Source organism: Petromyzon marinus, chromosome 27 (assembly GCF_048934315.1).
Source record: "Petromyzon marinus isolate PM22_M1 ecotype Great Lakes invasive population chromosome 27, UKy_Petmar_22M1.pri1.0, whole genome shotgun sequence".
Lineage (NCBI taxonomy): Eukaryota > Metazoa > Chordata > Hyperoartia > Petromyzontiformes > Petromyzontidae > Petromyzon > Petromyzon marinus.
In genome coordinates, this window is record NC_133693.1 from 13,446,538 (window position 1) to 13,461,662 (window position 15,125).

At 50.8% G+C, this 15,125-nt stretch overlaps 1 protein-coding gene across 9 annotated transcripts in view; it reads right to left on the reverse strand.

Moving 5' to 3' along the window:
- ENO4 (enolase 4) overlaps window positions 1-15,115 on the reverse strand; it is a 29,067-nt gene extending 13,952 nt beyond the window's left edge. For 3 of the 9 annotated variants that reach the window (XM_032961495.2, XM_032961494.2, XM_076070139.1), the window contains exons 1-4: window positions 14,239-14,875; window positions 11,882-12,051; window positions 10,718-10,846; window positions 364-554 (exon numbers count right to left, since the gene is read on the reverse strand). In XM_032961495.2, coding sequence (XP_032817386.1) covers window positions 364-554; window positions 10,718-10,846; window positions 11,882-12,051; window positions 14,239-14,344 — 596 coding nt within the window. In that variant the 5' untranslated portion in view covers window positions 14,345-14,875. The other 6 variants (XM_076070143.1, XM_076070142.1, XM_076070140.1 and 3 more) reach the window with 6 other exon arrangements.
- Window positions 15,116-15,125: the final 10 nt, after the last annotated feature.

Genomic DNA, 15,125 nt, shown 5'->3' on the forward strand with positions numbered 1-15,125 from the left:
CATAAATATTAAAACGATTGAATAAGAAATACTTTAAAACAAAAACAATTAACCTTTTCAGGGAACTCCCCAAAAGATCTACTGCATGTTTGAATGAGTGTTTAGGTGATGCGGAGCCATTACTGGTGCACTGCAGGGACACCATGACGCTGTCGCGGATGACGACGCAGCCTATCGGGTGCTTCTTGCTTGATCTCATGGCGTGTGAAATTTTGTTAACTCGGATATAAAATTTAATTAATCGAAGTGTCCATAATTTGTCAATTGCCTTCAAGCAACATATCGTAAATCGAATGTTCGTAAATTGAGGGATACCTATATAATGGATATCGTGGTGAGACATTATTTTATTATTCTATGTACCTCAGCAAGCAGTCAAGCTCTGACTGGTTGTATGGCTGCTGACCCATAAGCAAACCAGACAGAGAGTGGTTGATCCACTGAACGGCCAACTGGGAAGATTCTTGTTTCTTGCTGTACTCCTGATCCTTCAGCCCCAGTGCCATGGTGTCTGGTGGTTCACCTTCACTGGCCATCACCAGCGAGCACACGCGCTGCAAAACATTACCAGGAGAACTAATTTCCAGTTTAACATTTTATTTGTTTAACCATGTGAGAACTCAGGAGACCAGGAGAGTCTCAATAACAAGAGTGACCTGGGTCAAACAAATAATTAAATTACGAACAATGAATAAAACAGACATAAAAACAAAAAAACTGTGTTGCTGGAAAAATATTAAATATATTGCTCAAACATAACTCAATGGTAATAAACTCTCTGTAGCCTAAGTTGGCTCAGGTAGAATGTTTTAGACTAATCATACTAAAATTACAAATTAAGTTATATAAAGATAAAACAGTTCTCGGGTGCCTATTGTACAGACAAGCATATACTACTGTACCTAAAATATAACAGCCCGAGTGTAGCTGACTCCATGCCTGACATCCGCAGCAGTGCGTGATGACATAAACCACTCACTGCAGTGTAGGGGAGGAGTGTTTTTACTTGTGTAATAATTAGTCAACTCTTAAATCTTGACTTAAAGCTTTCGTGACTGCAGGAATTTATATTCTTTCGGTCTTTCAGTAAAGTCACGTAGATAGGTACAAATTAATACAAATAATAAATATAAAATAAACAAAAAACGACGTTTCGATCAAAACACAAGCAATCGTCATCAGGAGGAAAGAGGGGGAAGCTTGATTATCCATGGGTCAGTCTCCTTTATTTAACCAGGAGATGAAATACACCCTGATTGAGCAACATGAAACGACATCGCCTCTTTTGCAAGGGCGGCCTGGGCCACACCAAATCTTTTTAAGTGCACTAAACATTTTAAACACATTTAAAATGTAACAAATCTAGACTACATTTAACATTAATTTAAAATGTTAAAAAGACTTGAATAAGGCGAAGTCAAGAAGGTGAATTACACTTTAATATTTTAAATATACAATATTTTTTCATGAAAAGGAAGTTGACTATTAGGCAAATAGTGGAAATGAAGAAAATTTCAGACTGTGATCAAATGTGAACACAATGGCCTAAAGTAGCCGGAAAACCGTAACACAAATATGGTCTAATCATGTTTACAAAGGTTACGTCAAGGATAGTCATTTTTTTCTTTAAATTTGGCTGTGATTGGAATACCATTTTTATGCAGTGGGTAGATAAGATTATTCATTGTTTTTTTCGGTAAAGTCACGTATGTAGAAATACAATAAAATTATATAAAAAATAATCACGACGTTTCGATCACAACGCAAGCGATCTTCATCAGGTGTCAAGAACAAATCACAGAGGTAAATACAGCAAAAATATGAGACGAGAATTCAACAAACCTGAAAAAACATTATGTGAAGCACATCCAGTCAGGCCAACAACACAGACACTTCCTGGCGGACCACGAATTTCAGAAGTGTTAAATTTCGTGTTCAACCTTTGGATTGCACATACCAGCATAGATAGAATGAAAAATACGAGGTACACGGTCAGTAGAAATACATATACAAGTCCACCAAGAGGTAAGGAGGGAGGAAAGACGGACAGGGAGACAGAGAGAGAGAGAGGGGGAGGGAAGTGTCTAACTGTGTTGTTGGCCTGACTGGATGTGCTTCACATAATGTTTTTTCAGGTTTGTTGAATTCTCGTCTCTCATCTTTTTGTTGTATTTACCTCCGTGAATTGTTCTTGACACCTGATGAAGATCGCTTGCGTTGTGATCGAAACGTCGTGATTGTTTTTTGTTTTAATATAATTTTATTGTATTTCTACATACGTGACTTTACCGAAAAAAACAATGAGTAATTTTATGCAGTCACGAAAGCTTTAATACTTTATTAGATAAGATTGTCTAGGCTGCAGATTGACAATGCCTGTGAAATACAAATAAATATTATTGCAGGCACACTGGGTTAATTATAGCTTCTCACTCGAGGTCCAGTGACTCACTACTCAAGCGACTGCAAACATGGGGCAAGTACTGTACTGTAAACTGACTTTAGGAAGCACCTCCGATTATCACGGTTGACTAGGTAAGGTGCAAAAGAAGTTCAAGATATAAGCAATAGAAACAAAGGACACATTCTACGTCATCACCCCCAAATTACTCAATTGGGCCTATGAATAGCAATCATCACCGCCTAGTGCCATATTAATGTAAAGACAGTACGGAGCTATAGAGGGACAGTATGGTTCCCCGGGACCATGGTTACTAATGGACGTGCTAATGATGATTGATGGGACAAGCGTTGACAGGGTCACGTGAGGGGGAGCACGGGATCTAATGGCAGGAAAGTGTAATAAGGGCGAAGATTGACAGAGCCAGGTGCGGTGAGGAGAATTCGAGAATGGAGCATGGCCGGCATGAACCAGATCTGGGGGGCTGTTGGTGTGGGGAATCGTCGTCGTCGTCGCCTTGGAATGGGTCGTCTCCATCGTCTTCAAGATGTCTTGAGACTAGAAGCTATGTTGTCTCAGAATAGAGTCGTTTAACTACCCAAGTGTATATAGTCACTCGTGGTTACTCGTTGAGTTGTCAGTGGACTTTATTCAGAATAAATATACAGAAGACAAGATGGTGTCTCTGAGAGCTACATTACAGTGTTGTCAGAAGTGGCCATTGTAAAATGCCGAAAAAAGGAAATAGTAAGACCCCACCTGGAGCATCTTCAGAGACGGAGAAGAGAGACGGAGAAGGGAGACAACCAAGGAGTTCCCTCAGCAGACCCGGGAGCCGGGAGCCCAGTGACGAAGCCCGAGGGTGCAGAGATTGCGGCACCTGCAACGGAGGAGTGACAATCCCTGGTGGCGGAGGCAGATCGGCTCCGTTCGACTGTCATTGACTTGATGGCGACGAGGAAAGTGGCGACTTCAAGAGCTGACGCAGCCGGGGACGAGCCACGAAGTCATGCAGGGATGGTTAGACGGCCGCCTGCAGTCGGGGTTCCCGCACGGGAGACCACGCGGTCGGGGGCCGCCATTTCGCGGGAGGCAGCGGAGGCGGTGTCATCTCGAGCGGTGGGGCGAGGAGCCGCCGAGCAACCACGAAGCTTGCCATTGATCAGAGAAATTACGGCGGCGGTAGGGGACTGGAGTGCCTTCACCCGCCGGTTTGGGGCAGCGTTCCGGTCCGTCGGCTGGACGGAGGAGGCGTTGAGAGCTTTACCTACGGCTCTTGATGATGACGGTCTCGTGGTGTTCTGGGCCATCCCTGAGGAGAAGAGGGCTATGCTTCAGAATGCCTACAAGGAGATGTCTGCAGTATACGACCCACCGTCGGAGCCGAGGGGTGCCTGCAAGCATGGGAGACCTTGCGAGGACGGACTTGGGAGGCTGCATGGATCGGAAAATCTCGGCTTGGAGATGAATCGGCTGGCTGACCATCCAAGAGTGTCATGGAGCCGTCGCAGGAAGAAACGGAGTCTATGGGGGAAGTGATGGCAGCAGTTCGTGAAGGGGACCGGCGGCGAGGTGGGACACCGGGGTGGCGAGGTGGGACACCGGGACGGCTCCGGGAGTGGCGATCCCAGTCCGATTCGGCGCCTTCGCTGCGGGCGCCCAGGCTCGCCTGCTCCGCTGCGGCCAGCGTCGACACTTCGTGCGGGGATGCCAGGCGTCGTGGGGACATCGTGAAACCCTTGCGTCCACCGCCTCATCGACAGCTAAGGCCCAGCCTAGGTGAGTCACGATGCACCAGACACTCGACCGCTAAAAATCACCTCACGCATCGAGGTCATCGGTGATTCGTAGAGGTCGAACTCAGGCATGCAAGTAGCGGAAGCTGGCGGGCCGAGTAGTGGTAGGGGCGGCTGGTTCATCAGGAATAGTAGATGGTGTGTATGGTGTGAATTTATGTGTTAAGGGATGAGTGCATTGGACGTGATTCTGGAGTCGTTTTGCCATGAAGCCCTTTAAATTAAGGGATTGTTGTGGTTCGCTGTGGTGATCGCATGTGTCAGAAGTGAACATGGAGACACGTCGGAAGACACGTACCCGCAGCCCGGACAGCGACGGTGGCGATCGTGCGGGCGCAGGGGCGGCGACTCCGCCCGAAGACGGCATCGCGCCGCCGGCTGAGCAGCCGCTCGCTTCGCCGCCCGCCGCTTCCCTGCCGCCACGGAGCCCGCTGCGGGACGCGGAGATGTGCCTCGTCGAGCTGCTCCAAGCCGCGGCTGCCATCCTGGGCAACATTCAACAGGCGGAGGCTGCTGTGGCATTGGGGGAGATGGTACAGCATCCATCGGATGCCGCAACCGCGGTTACCGCCAAAAAAATTTAATTCCCGCCACGGCGGGAGGAACTTCCGCCGGGCGCGCGGTGGCCGCTGGGGGCCAGTCACTTCCGGGGCCAACGGCGTCCAACCAAGTGGCGCCGCGTCATCAGCGCTGCGACCGCTTCCTGCGGGCGACATCTTGGTTGACACGGAGGCTCCTGGACCAGCGGCAGCCACCTCTTCATCGCCGGTCGAAGGACGCGCCGCCAACGTACAGCAACACCTGCCGGCGTTGAAGGCGTTTTCCGCACCGGGAGGCAATTGGGCAGCCTTCCAGCGCCGGTTCGTCTCCCATATGGAGATGTCCGGCTGGTCGGAGATTGAGGCGCTCCGCGCCCTCCCGGCTACGCTAGACGACGATGCCCTCGCCGATCGGTCCACGCTGCAAGATGCCCTTCGTCAGATGCAGGCGATTTATGGGCCACCTTCCGACTCCCGCCACTGCTTCGATACCAGGAAAAGAGCGGAGGCCGAGTCTGCGCTAGCATTCCGCAGCGCTCTGCTGACCCTGGCAAGAGCCGCCTACCCCTGCATGGACCAGGAGGCCATCGAATCACTGGTGCTCCAGAAGCTCCTGAGCCTGGCTCGGGAGCTCAGGATCGTCAGGCCGCCGACGACGATTTCAACTCCCTGTGGGCTGCAAGGTGCGTCCAGGCGCACCTGTGACTGCGGGGGGGGGGGGGGGGGGGGGGGCGACCATCGCCACCTGCGTTGCTTCAACGGAGGGCCAGGATCACAAGGACGATGCGGTCCATGACCAGGCCTTCTCTGCATCAGCGGGGGGGAGCCGGAAAACGGCCGATCGTCGGCCCCTGCGATTGACCGGCCCTGTGCCAGGACGGCGGGGCCATCACATGCTACAACTGCGGCCTACGGGGGCACGTGGCATCTGGCTGCCGGGCCCCCCGACGCCGCACCCCCGGGCCTCCTCCTCCGGCGCCTCGCTCACCTTTGACTCCACGCCGGATTCAGGCAAGTCGCGGCACCTCACGCTCTCGGTCCCCACTCTCGTCACGCACTCACCTTCACACCACACAGGGTGGCCATGCGTCAGAGAGGGGGGATCCGAAGGGTTTGGTAAGCAACAAGGCGCTCAGACCGGGTCAGTGGTCCGAGTTGGCTCATAGGGTCGTCGCTGCGGCCGTGGGATCATCCACCATTGTAGGTTCCATTGAGGGGGTTGACGTCCGGATGTTGGTCGACACGGGAGCGTCGGCGACCATCATCTTGGACCTCATTTACAACATCTTACCCAACAAGTGTTGTCCACTGCGGACTGTTGATGTGCCGTGATTTGCCGCTAATTGGGGTTCATTGGGGATAAATGGCAGGATCGACGGCCAGATCCGCATTGGCGATGTTAAATTGGAAAGGCCTGTTTTGGTTTTGTCAACCCTCGCCATTCCATGCCTCTTGGGCACGGACTTTTTGGCAAGAATGCCCATCAAAATTCTCATCAACCAAGGGTGTATCGAGCTCCCCTCCGGCCAATGCATGGATTTCTTGCCCTCACCCACTCGCTTGCGCACGGCATTCGCCACAGTTCAAGCGTTGGCGTCTCGTACGGTTCGCGTTCTGGCTGGCTGTTAAATGCTCGTTCCTCTCCGGTTGCGAAAACCTCTTGCGTTTAATGCACTTGCTGGAGGCGTGCTGCTAGGTCCTTCTAACACGGCGGTGTGGGGGTTGGATCTTGTGGGTGCGCAGACGCTCATATCGGGTGACAGTGAACCGTTCATTCAGGTCCTGAATACGGGGTCAAGGATTACTGTTGTTCCCCAAGGTACAGTGCTTGCACATGCATCACCGGCCCTTGTGGGGGACTCGTTGGTGGGTCACGTAGGAGATGTGGCCCGTCCCGTCCCGCATTCACGCCCTGATTCTGAATGGATTGACGCGCTTTGTTCGTGGTGTACGAACTTCTTGCCATCACAGCATCTTAAATTGCATGCGCTCTTGCGGGACTTCGCTCATGTATTTAGCAACGGTAAATTTGACATTGGCTGCACCAAGCTACTCAGTCACCACATTGACACGGGTGACGCTGCGCCTATCCGACAGAATCCATTCCGCTTAAGCCCGGCTGAGAAAGAGCACGTACGGATTGCCGTCAATGACATGCTGGTGGCCGATATTATCTCGCCGTCCACCAGTCCGTGGAGAGCGCCCATTGTTTTGGTTAAAAAGCTTGATGGCACCCTTCGCTTGTGTAGATTTACGGAAGCTCAATAAAGTCTCGGTAGCAGATGCTTATCCACTCCCCCGCATGGATGAGTCGCTCGACGCCCTGGCGGGCGCGTGCTACTTTTCGATTTAAGACCTGCTATTCGGCTTTTGGCAATTACCACTCGATGACGCTTCTAAACCAAAGACAGCCTTCTCCACTCCGCAAGGCCTCTTTGAGTTTAATCGGCTCCCCATGGGATTGCATTCGGCTCCAGCGACGTTCCAGCGCCTGATGGAACTGTTCCTCGCTGGGCTCCAGTGGGATTCCTGCCTGATTTACCTCGACGATGTCATTGTTTTCAGTCGCACTTTCGATGAGCATCTCGAATGGTTGTGAGCAGTCTTGTTCAAAATGCGAGCAGCAAATTTGAAAATGAAACCTCAAAAATGCCACCTCATGCGCGATTCCGTTCATTATCTTGGCCAGATCGTCAGTCACTTCGGCATTGCTACAGACCCCGAAAAAACCGACTGCGTCCGCTCTTGATCCATCCCCACCTCTGTTGGGGATGTGCGCAATTTTGTGGGCTTTGCCTCATATTATCGGCGGTTTGTCGCGGGGTGCGCGTCCATGGCTAAGCCCCTCCATGCGTTGACGGCAAAAGGGACAAAATTCTACTTGGGGGAGGCACAACAGGCCTTGTTTAATGCCAACCGTAAGGCCCTGATGGCGGTATCCCGACTTCTCCGTGCCATTCATTTTGGACACGGACGCCAGTAATACGAGCATGGGGGGGTGTTGTCACAGGTGGTCGATGGTGTGGAGCGAGTCATGGCCTATGGCAGCCGTGTACTATCCCCCACGGAGCAGCGCTATTGTGTAACCCGTCGCGAACTACTCGCCATTGTCTTCTTCGTCCAGCATTACCGGCCGTACCTGTACGGTAGACACTTTACTGTACGTTCGGACCACGCAGCGCTCCAGTATGCCTTAAGGTCGATCAGCCATCGGGTCAATTGTCGCGCTGGCTGGAGGTCCTCCAAGACTGTTCATTTACGGTTGTCTACCAGAAGGGTATTCGGCACGGTAATGCTGACGGGTTGTCACGGTTACCCCTCGTTGGGAAATGTGCTTGCTTCTTGGGTTAAGGGCGGTGTAAGCCTCCTGCCCAGGGTACGCCTCTGTCCCTCGCTGCCACAGCGGGTCCTGTCATTGACTGCCAGAAGGCGTCCAGCGCGCCCGTTGCACAAGACGCACTGTTGGGCCTAAGTTAAGACAAATGGAAGACATCTCCCTCTTCGGATTACGCCGCCGCGCTAGGGAGTCCCTCGAGGATGGTGGCCGGGGTGGCCCCGTTTCATTCGTCATACGGGATGGCCTCCTCATGCAGTGGAATGGCGGCTCGCGAGCGTTTAAACTTGTGGTGCCCACGTCTCTGCGGAGTAAAATTGTTTGGGCCACCCACCAGCGGCTTCTTCATTTGGACATCCACAAAACGCTCCCTACTCTCCAACTGGAGTTTTCTGGCCGGGTATGGCTAGAGATGTGGCTGACCTCCTTCGAGGCTGCACTGAATGTGCTTGCCGTAAGCCACCCGCGAGGCCGTCTTGCCCACCTTTACAATCCATTCGCATCTCCCGGGTGAACGAAATTGTCGCGTTAAATATTTTGGGCCCATTTCCAGCTACTCCGCGAGGTAATAAGTACCTGTTGGTTGGGGTCACAGATTGATTGGGACCTCCACATCTTCGGCGTGCTGCCTGCATATAGGATGGCGCCCCATGCGGCGACGGGGTTTTCGCCATTCTACCTCATGTATGGCAGGGAAGTCTGCCCCCCGGTAGATGTGCAGCTGCGCATGAAACAGCCTTCGGCCAAGTCCAAGATGGCCGATATGTCCGTGCTAATGCTCGCCGCTTGATGGAGGCCCGGGAAGCCGCGAAATCTAACTCAGAGGCACGCCAGCTGGCTAACGAACGCCTGTGGGGCCTTGTACGTCTCACCATGCATGGGTTGAAGGGGACCGGGCTTGGCTTCATTGCCCTCAGGTACCCCTATCAACATCTCCTAAGCTGCTTAAACCCTGGAAGGGCCCCGTCGAGGTTGTCCGCGTGGTCCGACCCCAGTGCGTTAAAATACCGTTCGGGAAACGTTCTAGGTATGTCCACCCCTCGTGCCTCAAACCTTTCATCCCTCCTCACACCTCTACTACACCACACATGGACCAAGAGCGTGTTGTGTCCAACGAGCCAGATCAGGTGCCAGTGGAGTCTAACCCTCAGCCCAGTCATGTCGTTCCGTCCTCAGGAGCCGCGGGAGTAACATCGTCCCTGCCGCCCACGACGGCGGGTTCAGGGGTCGGCGGGTCACCGGCCGTCCCGTGCGTCTCGCCTCCACAGTCCCCTTCTGCTCTGGATGGGCCGGCCTTTAGGACTCACTCAAAGTCCCGGAGGTTTTCTTGAGCCGCCACGAACTTGGTTCCCCCCCACACCACACACTCACCTTGCGTCCATTGACCGCGGTTGCCGGTTGTTCCTCGCCGTGTTGACGACCGTCGGTCGCTTTGTTATTGTTCGGTTTGTCGCAGGGATGCAGGTGGGGCGGGGAGAACTCCATGTACATATGTTGTTGTCTTTCCTTGTACAGGTGGGCTGGGGTATTTATAGGCGTTCACGCGGTTTGTTATTGCATTCCATTGTTCATTGAGGCACACGTACACAAGCGTTTTGTTGTTATCATCCAAGTTTATTGTTCTTGGTTACAGCCGGGTCGGCTCGGTGCTATGAAGGGGGGGGGGGGGGGGGGTTAGGTGATGTAGCGATGTCGATGGGCTGTCTACACTTACCTGCAGGGGCAGTCAGGGTCCAACAGGGGCAGTCGTTATATCCCTAGCCCAAAAGCAGGTGGGGGCTGCGGGGTGTTCCAGGATCCCCCGGGATCCCTCCCAATAGGAGGGGGCTGCGGCGTGTCATGGGATTCCCCGGAGCCCCCTCTGGAACTCTCTAGAAGGTAGGCGGAGCCAGGGCTGATGCACGGGTGCTGGGTATAAAAGCCGGACCCCGGGAAGGGTCCGGGGCCAGTCCAAGACAGAAGCCAGAAGACCAGCTAGATAGGACCCTGGGACCCCTAGCCCCACTGCACTTGTAAGGGCCGGGACCCTGTGTGGCTCAGTGGTGAGACCCTGGGAACCCCCGGCCCGACGTCCTTGTAAGGGCCGGGTCCGAGTGGGCCAGTGGTCGGAACCCGCACCCTGGCTAGGTCGGGTTAGAGTAGCCTCCCCTAGGCACCCTTAGCCAGAGGACCCAGAGTCATGGTACCATGTTAGCACATCTTAGCCCGGAGGCAGTACCTCCCCTGGCAGTGGTTATAGAAGGGCCGTTACCCTGAGTGAGTCTGGGCTGTACTGCCAAATATTTGTATCAAATAAAGTGTTGCCTCCAAGATCCGTCTCCGACATCGCTAGAACTCACTACATATTGATAAAATTCTGACCAATAAAGCTCCTCACTGGTTAACACTTTTCACGACTGAATTCAACATGTACACATTTATATATTTGAAAACTGTACGCAAATTAAAGTATCTAATGCATGCACATGTTCATAACGTAGCCCCAGAGCTGCTTTGTTCGCATGGTGGTCTGCCCATAAATGCACTTTCCAGGCCCAATATAGGCCCATTCACGCATAGCTTGTGAAACCTTAAGCCCGTCGCATTGCCGGTGATTTGGTCAGAGACGACTCTGAGTGTGCATAATTGTGAAAACGGAAGCTCTAACCTGCTCCATGTTCCTCGTGGTGCAGATGAGCTGCACTGCAACGGCGGGACAGCCCACAGTGTCCAGTGCCTGCCAGGCCTCTATCCGCTTCACTACCGCAGGCTTGCACAGCACAGAGAAGTGGTTCACCTGCAGTGCAAACATCCAGACACCGCTTCCTTTACAATTCCAATGTATGCAAGGCTTATTACAATATGCACAACCATACAAACCATTGTAGAACGTAGTTTTCAACCAATGTCTCCCGATTGTGCTCATGGCATCATGTCACAAGGCAGAGAATCCACTGGCATCTCTTGCAAAACAGCTCAACCCTTCTTGGTAGAGAACATAATTGAAAGATCGAGATCTGTAAATATAAATGTGTCGTTTAACCCACCACCTATTAGTAAGATTTGTCACGTAAACAAAACATGCAAATTAGTTACTAGTTCGGCACACTGGTGTGTTGGAGAGTAAACCCACAACATTTACAATTCGAGTATGATGTTTCGCCAGTAATTACAACCAGCCTCAACGGGCGACACTCAGATTTGTGGAGAAATCCTCCTTCTGTTTTGGTCTTGGGTAAATGCGTGCAAAGACCATATTACTATAGATAATATTGGTCGTGAAAGCCTACATGTTAAACAGATAGAGAACTACTTCTGAAATCCCTTCAAGTGACCTCTGGTCGACACAGCATGGGGCAGTCAAGTACTGTCTCTTCCCTATTCCCAAAGCTGGAGGTGCAGAATCAATAATGGCTTACAACTGTGAGAGGAATGAATGGGTCAAAATATGCTCATACAAGTTAGATTTTCAGTCAAATCGCACTGTACAGTGTTAATACGTGGCAGTATTTCACAGCATATTAGAATAATATAAACCAATATAAGTGGGAGCACACCACGAAACACGCAAATACATTTCATCTAAATACCCTTAAAATTAAGCCCGAGTCTAAAATGTAGTCCCTGGTTGAATCAGTCCAGAGTTTGCTTTGTTGAACCAATTCTGCTAAACTCATACACTCCCTGAAGGCCACGTGGCTGGGTGGGATGTGTAACAAACATAAGCGTGTTTATGTAGAAGGGCAGGTATGTCGAGACGTATTACAGCTTATGGCCTTTGAAACAAGCAATGAGTGAGGGCTGTTGCATGCGTGCTATGGCAAGTGGGTACCAGCTGCCCATAGACGTCTTCAGGCTGCTGGTGAAAGAGGCTATTGAGGGCCTCTTCCAAGTTCTGTGGGACCCCGTGGGCACGGTAGAACTCCACTGCCGCTTGCTTCAGCTTGTACATTTGCCGGACGTCATCGGATAGCGAGCGCTCCATCACAGTTATAGCCAAACCTGCCAAGGTGGATCATAACAATTGTTCAACTACGCCTTCTTTTTCTTAACATTTCTCTCGGTCAGGGGTCGGCAACCAAAACAACAAAAAGAGCAATATTTTTCGAATTCGGTAAAAAAACTATTTCAAGAGCCATCATACATGTAAATACGAAACGGTGGCCCTGAATAAAGAACGTCACGAAACAGTCCTTTAATGAGCTGGACTTCCATGGTGAACTGGATTTCCATGGTGAACTGGACTTCCATGGTGAACTGGATTTCCATAGTGAACTGGATTTCCATAGTGAACTGGACTTCCATGGTGAACTGGACTTCCATGGTCAGGGGTCGGCAACCAAAATAAGAGGCATTTTTTTCGAATTTCAAGAGCCGCACTGCAGTCCTTAAAGAGCTGCATGTTGCTCCGGAGCCGCAAGTTGCCGACCCGTGCTCTAGAGCGTGCTATATTATCGTGCATTGTATCATTAAAGTAACGATAACATATACGTACTGAATTCATGTAGAACTTCTCAAGCTAAGAAGGGTTGAGCCTGCATAGTGCATGTATGGGAGACAACTCTACAAAACAAGTTGCTATGGTTTGCGGGACTACGTGGTGACCAGCAGAGGGATGTGCAGATAATTATAGCACTGTACATTATTTCCACGTCTACACTTCCCGCCTTCACTAACCCGCACGGACCAGTGTAGACAAGTATAGCAAAATCACCGCCCGCGACTCGCACGGAGTGGGGAGGTGCGCATTCAGCAGCCGACCGCTAAAGAGGGCTGCAATGTCCACATAATGAATGCACGTTGTACAGTCTGTGGTTAGTAATAATATATCTCCATATATATAAAAGGCAAAGTTGTACTTCCCGACATGCAACAAACTTTCCAGACTGTACACCATACAAAAATTAGAAAAATACACTTACGTTTTTTTTTTTGGGGGGGGGAGCTCAATAATGCATATATTTTTTGCATGGCAAGTGAGCTGTGACGTCAAATCTGTCACGTGACCGCCGAATGTAGAAGCGTAACGCATTGTAGTGTAGTGGTTAGCGCGCTGCCCTACGAACCCGGCGATCCGAGTTCGATTCCCGCTCACGGCCACCACCGGTGACGATTATTTGAACCGGTCCTGGGCCTCCCCTAGGTCAACTCAGCCTCAAACGAGTAACTGCTGTGGTGTGAACATCGACACTGGGGAGACAAAGGCGGCCGGGCGTGGTGAATCCAAGTCCCGGGCGAAGCCGGGTCGTAAAGCTAGTACAGTATATATACAGCGCCGCATGTAATAAACAGCTTCTGTAATATAAACAGCTGCTAATGTAGATTTAAAGCTTTCGTGACTGCAAGGATCCACTTTACCGAATAGAACCAAAGAGTATAGCTGCTAATGTGATTTGCAGGTGCAATCCCGAGGTCGCCGGTTCGATTCCATCTCCCAGCGCGGCAAATGAATCGTATTCACTGTACAAAATAAAGAAGCAGTCTCCTTCACATAATCTCTATTTAGACTGGAGGAATCCGATGCCCTATACAGATATTTTTTCCACAGATGTCCAGTTAGGGAGGGGTCAGCAAATTACATCAGCAATACAGATACAACTACACTTTATATTTCACGAGGTAAAGCCCACCGAGCTGTATATTTTTCAGAAGCGACCTGGCCACAAATGATAGCTCAACGAAGTGGCTTATCATGTGGAAATGTATAGGAGCCAAACACTCTAAATGCATGTGTCTAAATGTAGAGGGAAACCCCAGAGGACCGAATAAAAGTCCACGCAACCGCGGGGAAAGAGAGACGGAAACTACAAATATACAGCAGCAGGCGTCAGGGTCGGGATCGAACCCATGTCCTCCTGGTATACCAGGCGATGGAGTTAACATCTCGCCACCGCGGCGCCCTACATATCCGTCAAACAACTCTGACACAACCCATGAGCCTGCCGGCCTTCTGGGAGCGCACAATCGCAACACCGATTGACACAACACAAGCACAAGACCGTGGACCAGTTGAAGACTTTCAGTGGCCCGGCAGCAGTCAGGGGCGACGCTCGAAATCAAATGCCCGCGAACTGCCGAGCTTACACAGGCGCGGAGTCTTGTCGGCAATATTATAACTCTAAACAATTATCTGCGTCGTTGTGGAGAATTAATGTAGTAAACAAAAGAAGCGTGAATGAAGAAGCAGACCGCGGTGTCGAGGGAGAAAGTGGCCGCCACTCGGCTTCCGGCGTCTCGCGGTTGCCTCGCAACGGCGCGCGCGCCCACGTGACACGCCCATGGCAACGGCCGCCATTCGCCACTGAAGCTTCCCGTGTGCGAGACGTGGAGATCCAGTTTTCAGTTTCAGTTTATTTATTTTGGTATAGCCCTGTTAGCCGTTCGGCTCTTTAATCGGGTGCAACCATAACAAACAAAAAAACTAAAACACGAACAAGAAAACATCTTAAAGTGACTATGTGACTGTGCAAACAGAAAATCCATGAAAAAACACAGCAAAATATTCCTGAAAATAGCACCGTACACCAACACTGTGTGCAAAAAATCCCAGTGGGATGCAAGTCAAACAACAACAACCACTAGAAAACTTAGATTAAGGCCATCAGTCTAACTCCGTACTACAACAAAACAAACATGTCCAAACCAAGAAACTTTTCGAAATCACCAAAAAATAAAGCCATAATTGCAACGTAACAGTGATCATAGGGACTGTGACCGAATTTTTATAATAAACTACATAAATAACATGTAACACCAAATCCTAGAGCCATAGCTGGCTGCATGAGTTATTCCACAATAGAAGCATCAGTCGGAGTATCACATTTTTCAATGCACCTTTAAGATCAGCACGCTACATCAAAATACAGATACAGATGCGTTGAAAACAACAACAAAAATGCGAATAAAATCGGACGGCCGATGAAAGTCACCGATCTGCGAATGCCTCTGCACGATGGGTGATTCGATCGCAGATCCGGGGAGGAGGACGAGGTTATTTTTGTATCGCATAATTATTATTTTTACAGCGACTCGCAAGTGTCGCCCTACGCGCACTGCGCATGCGCGCGCCGTCGTGG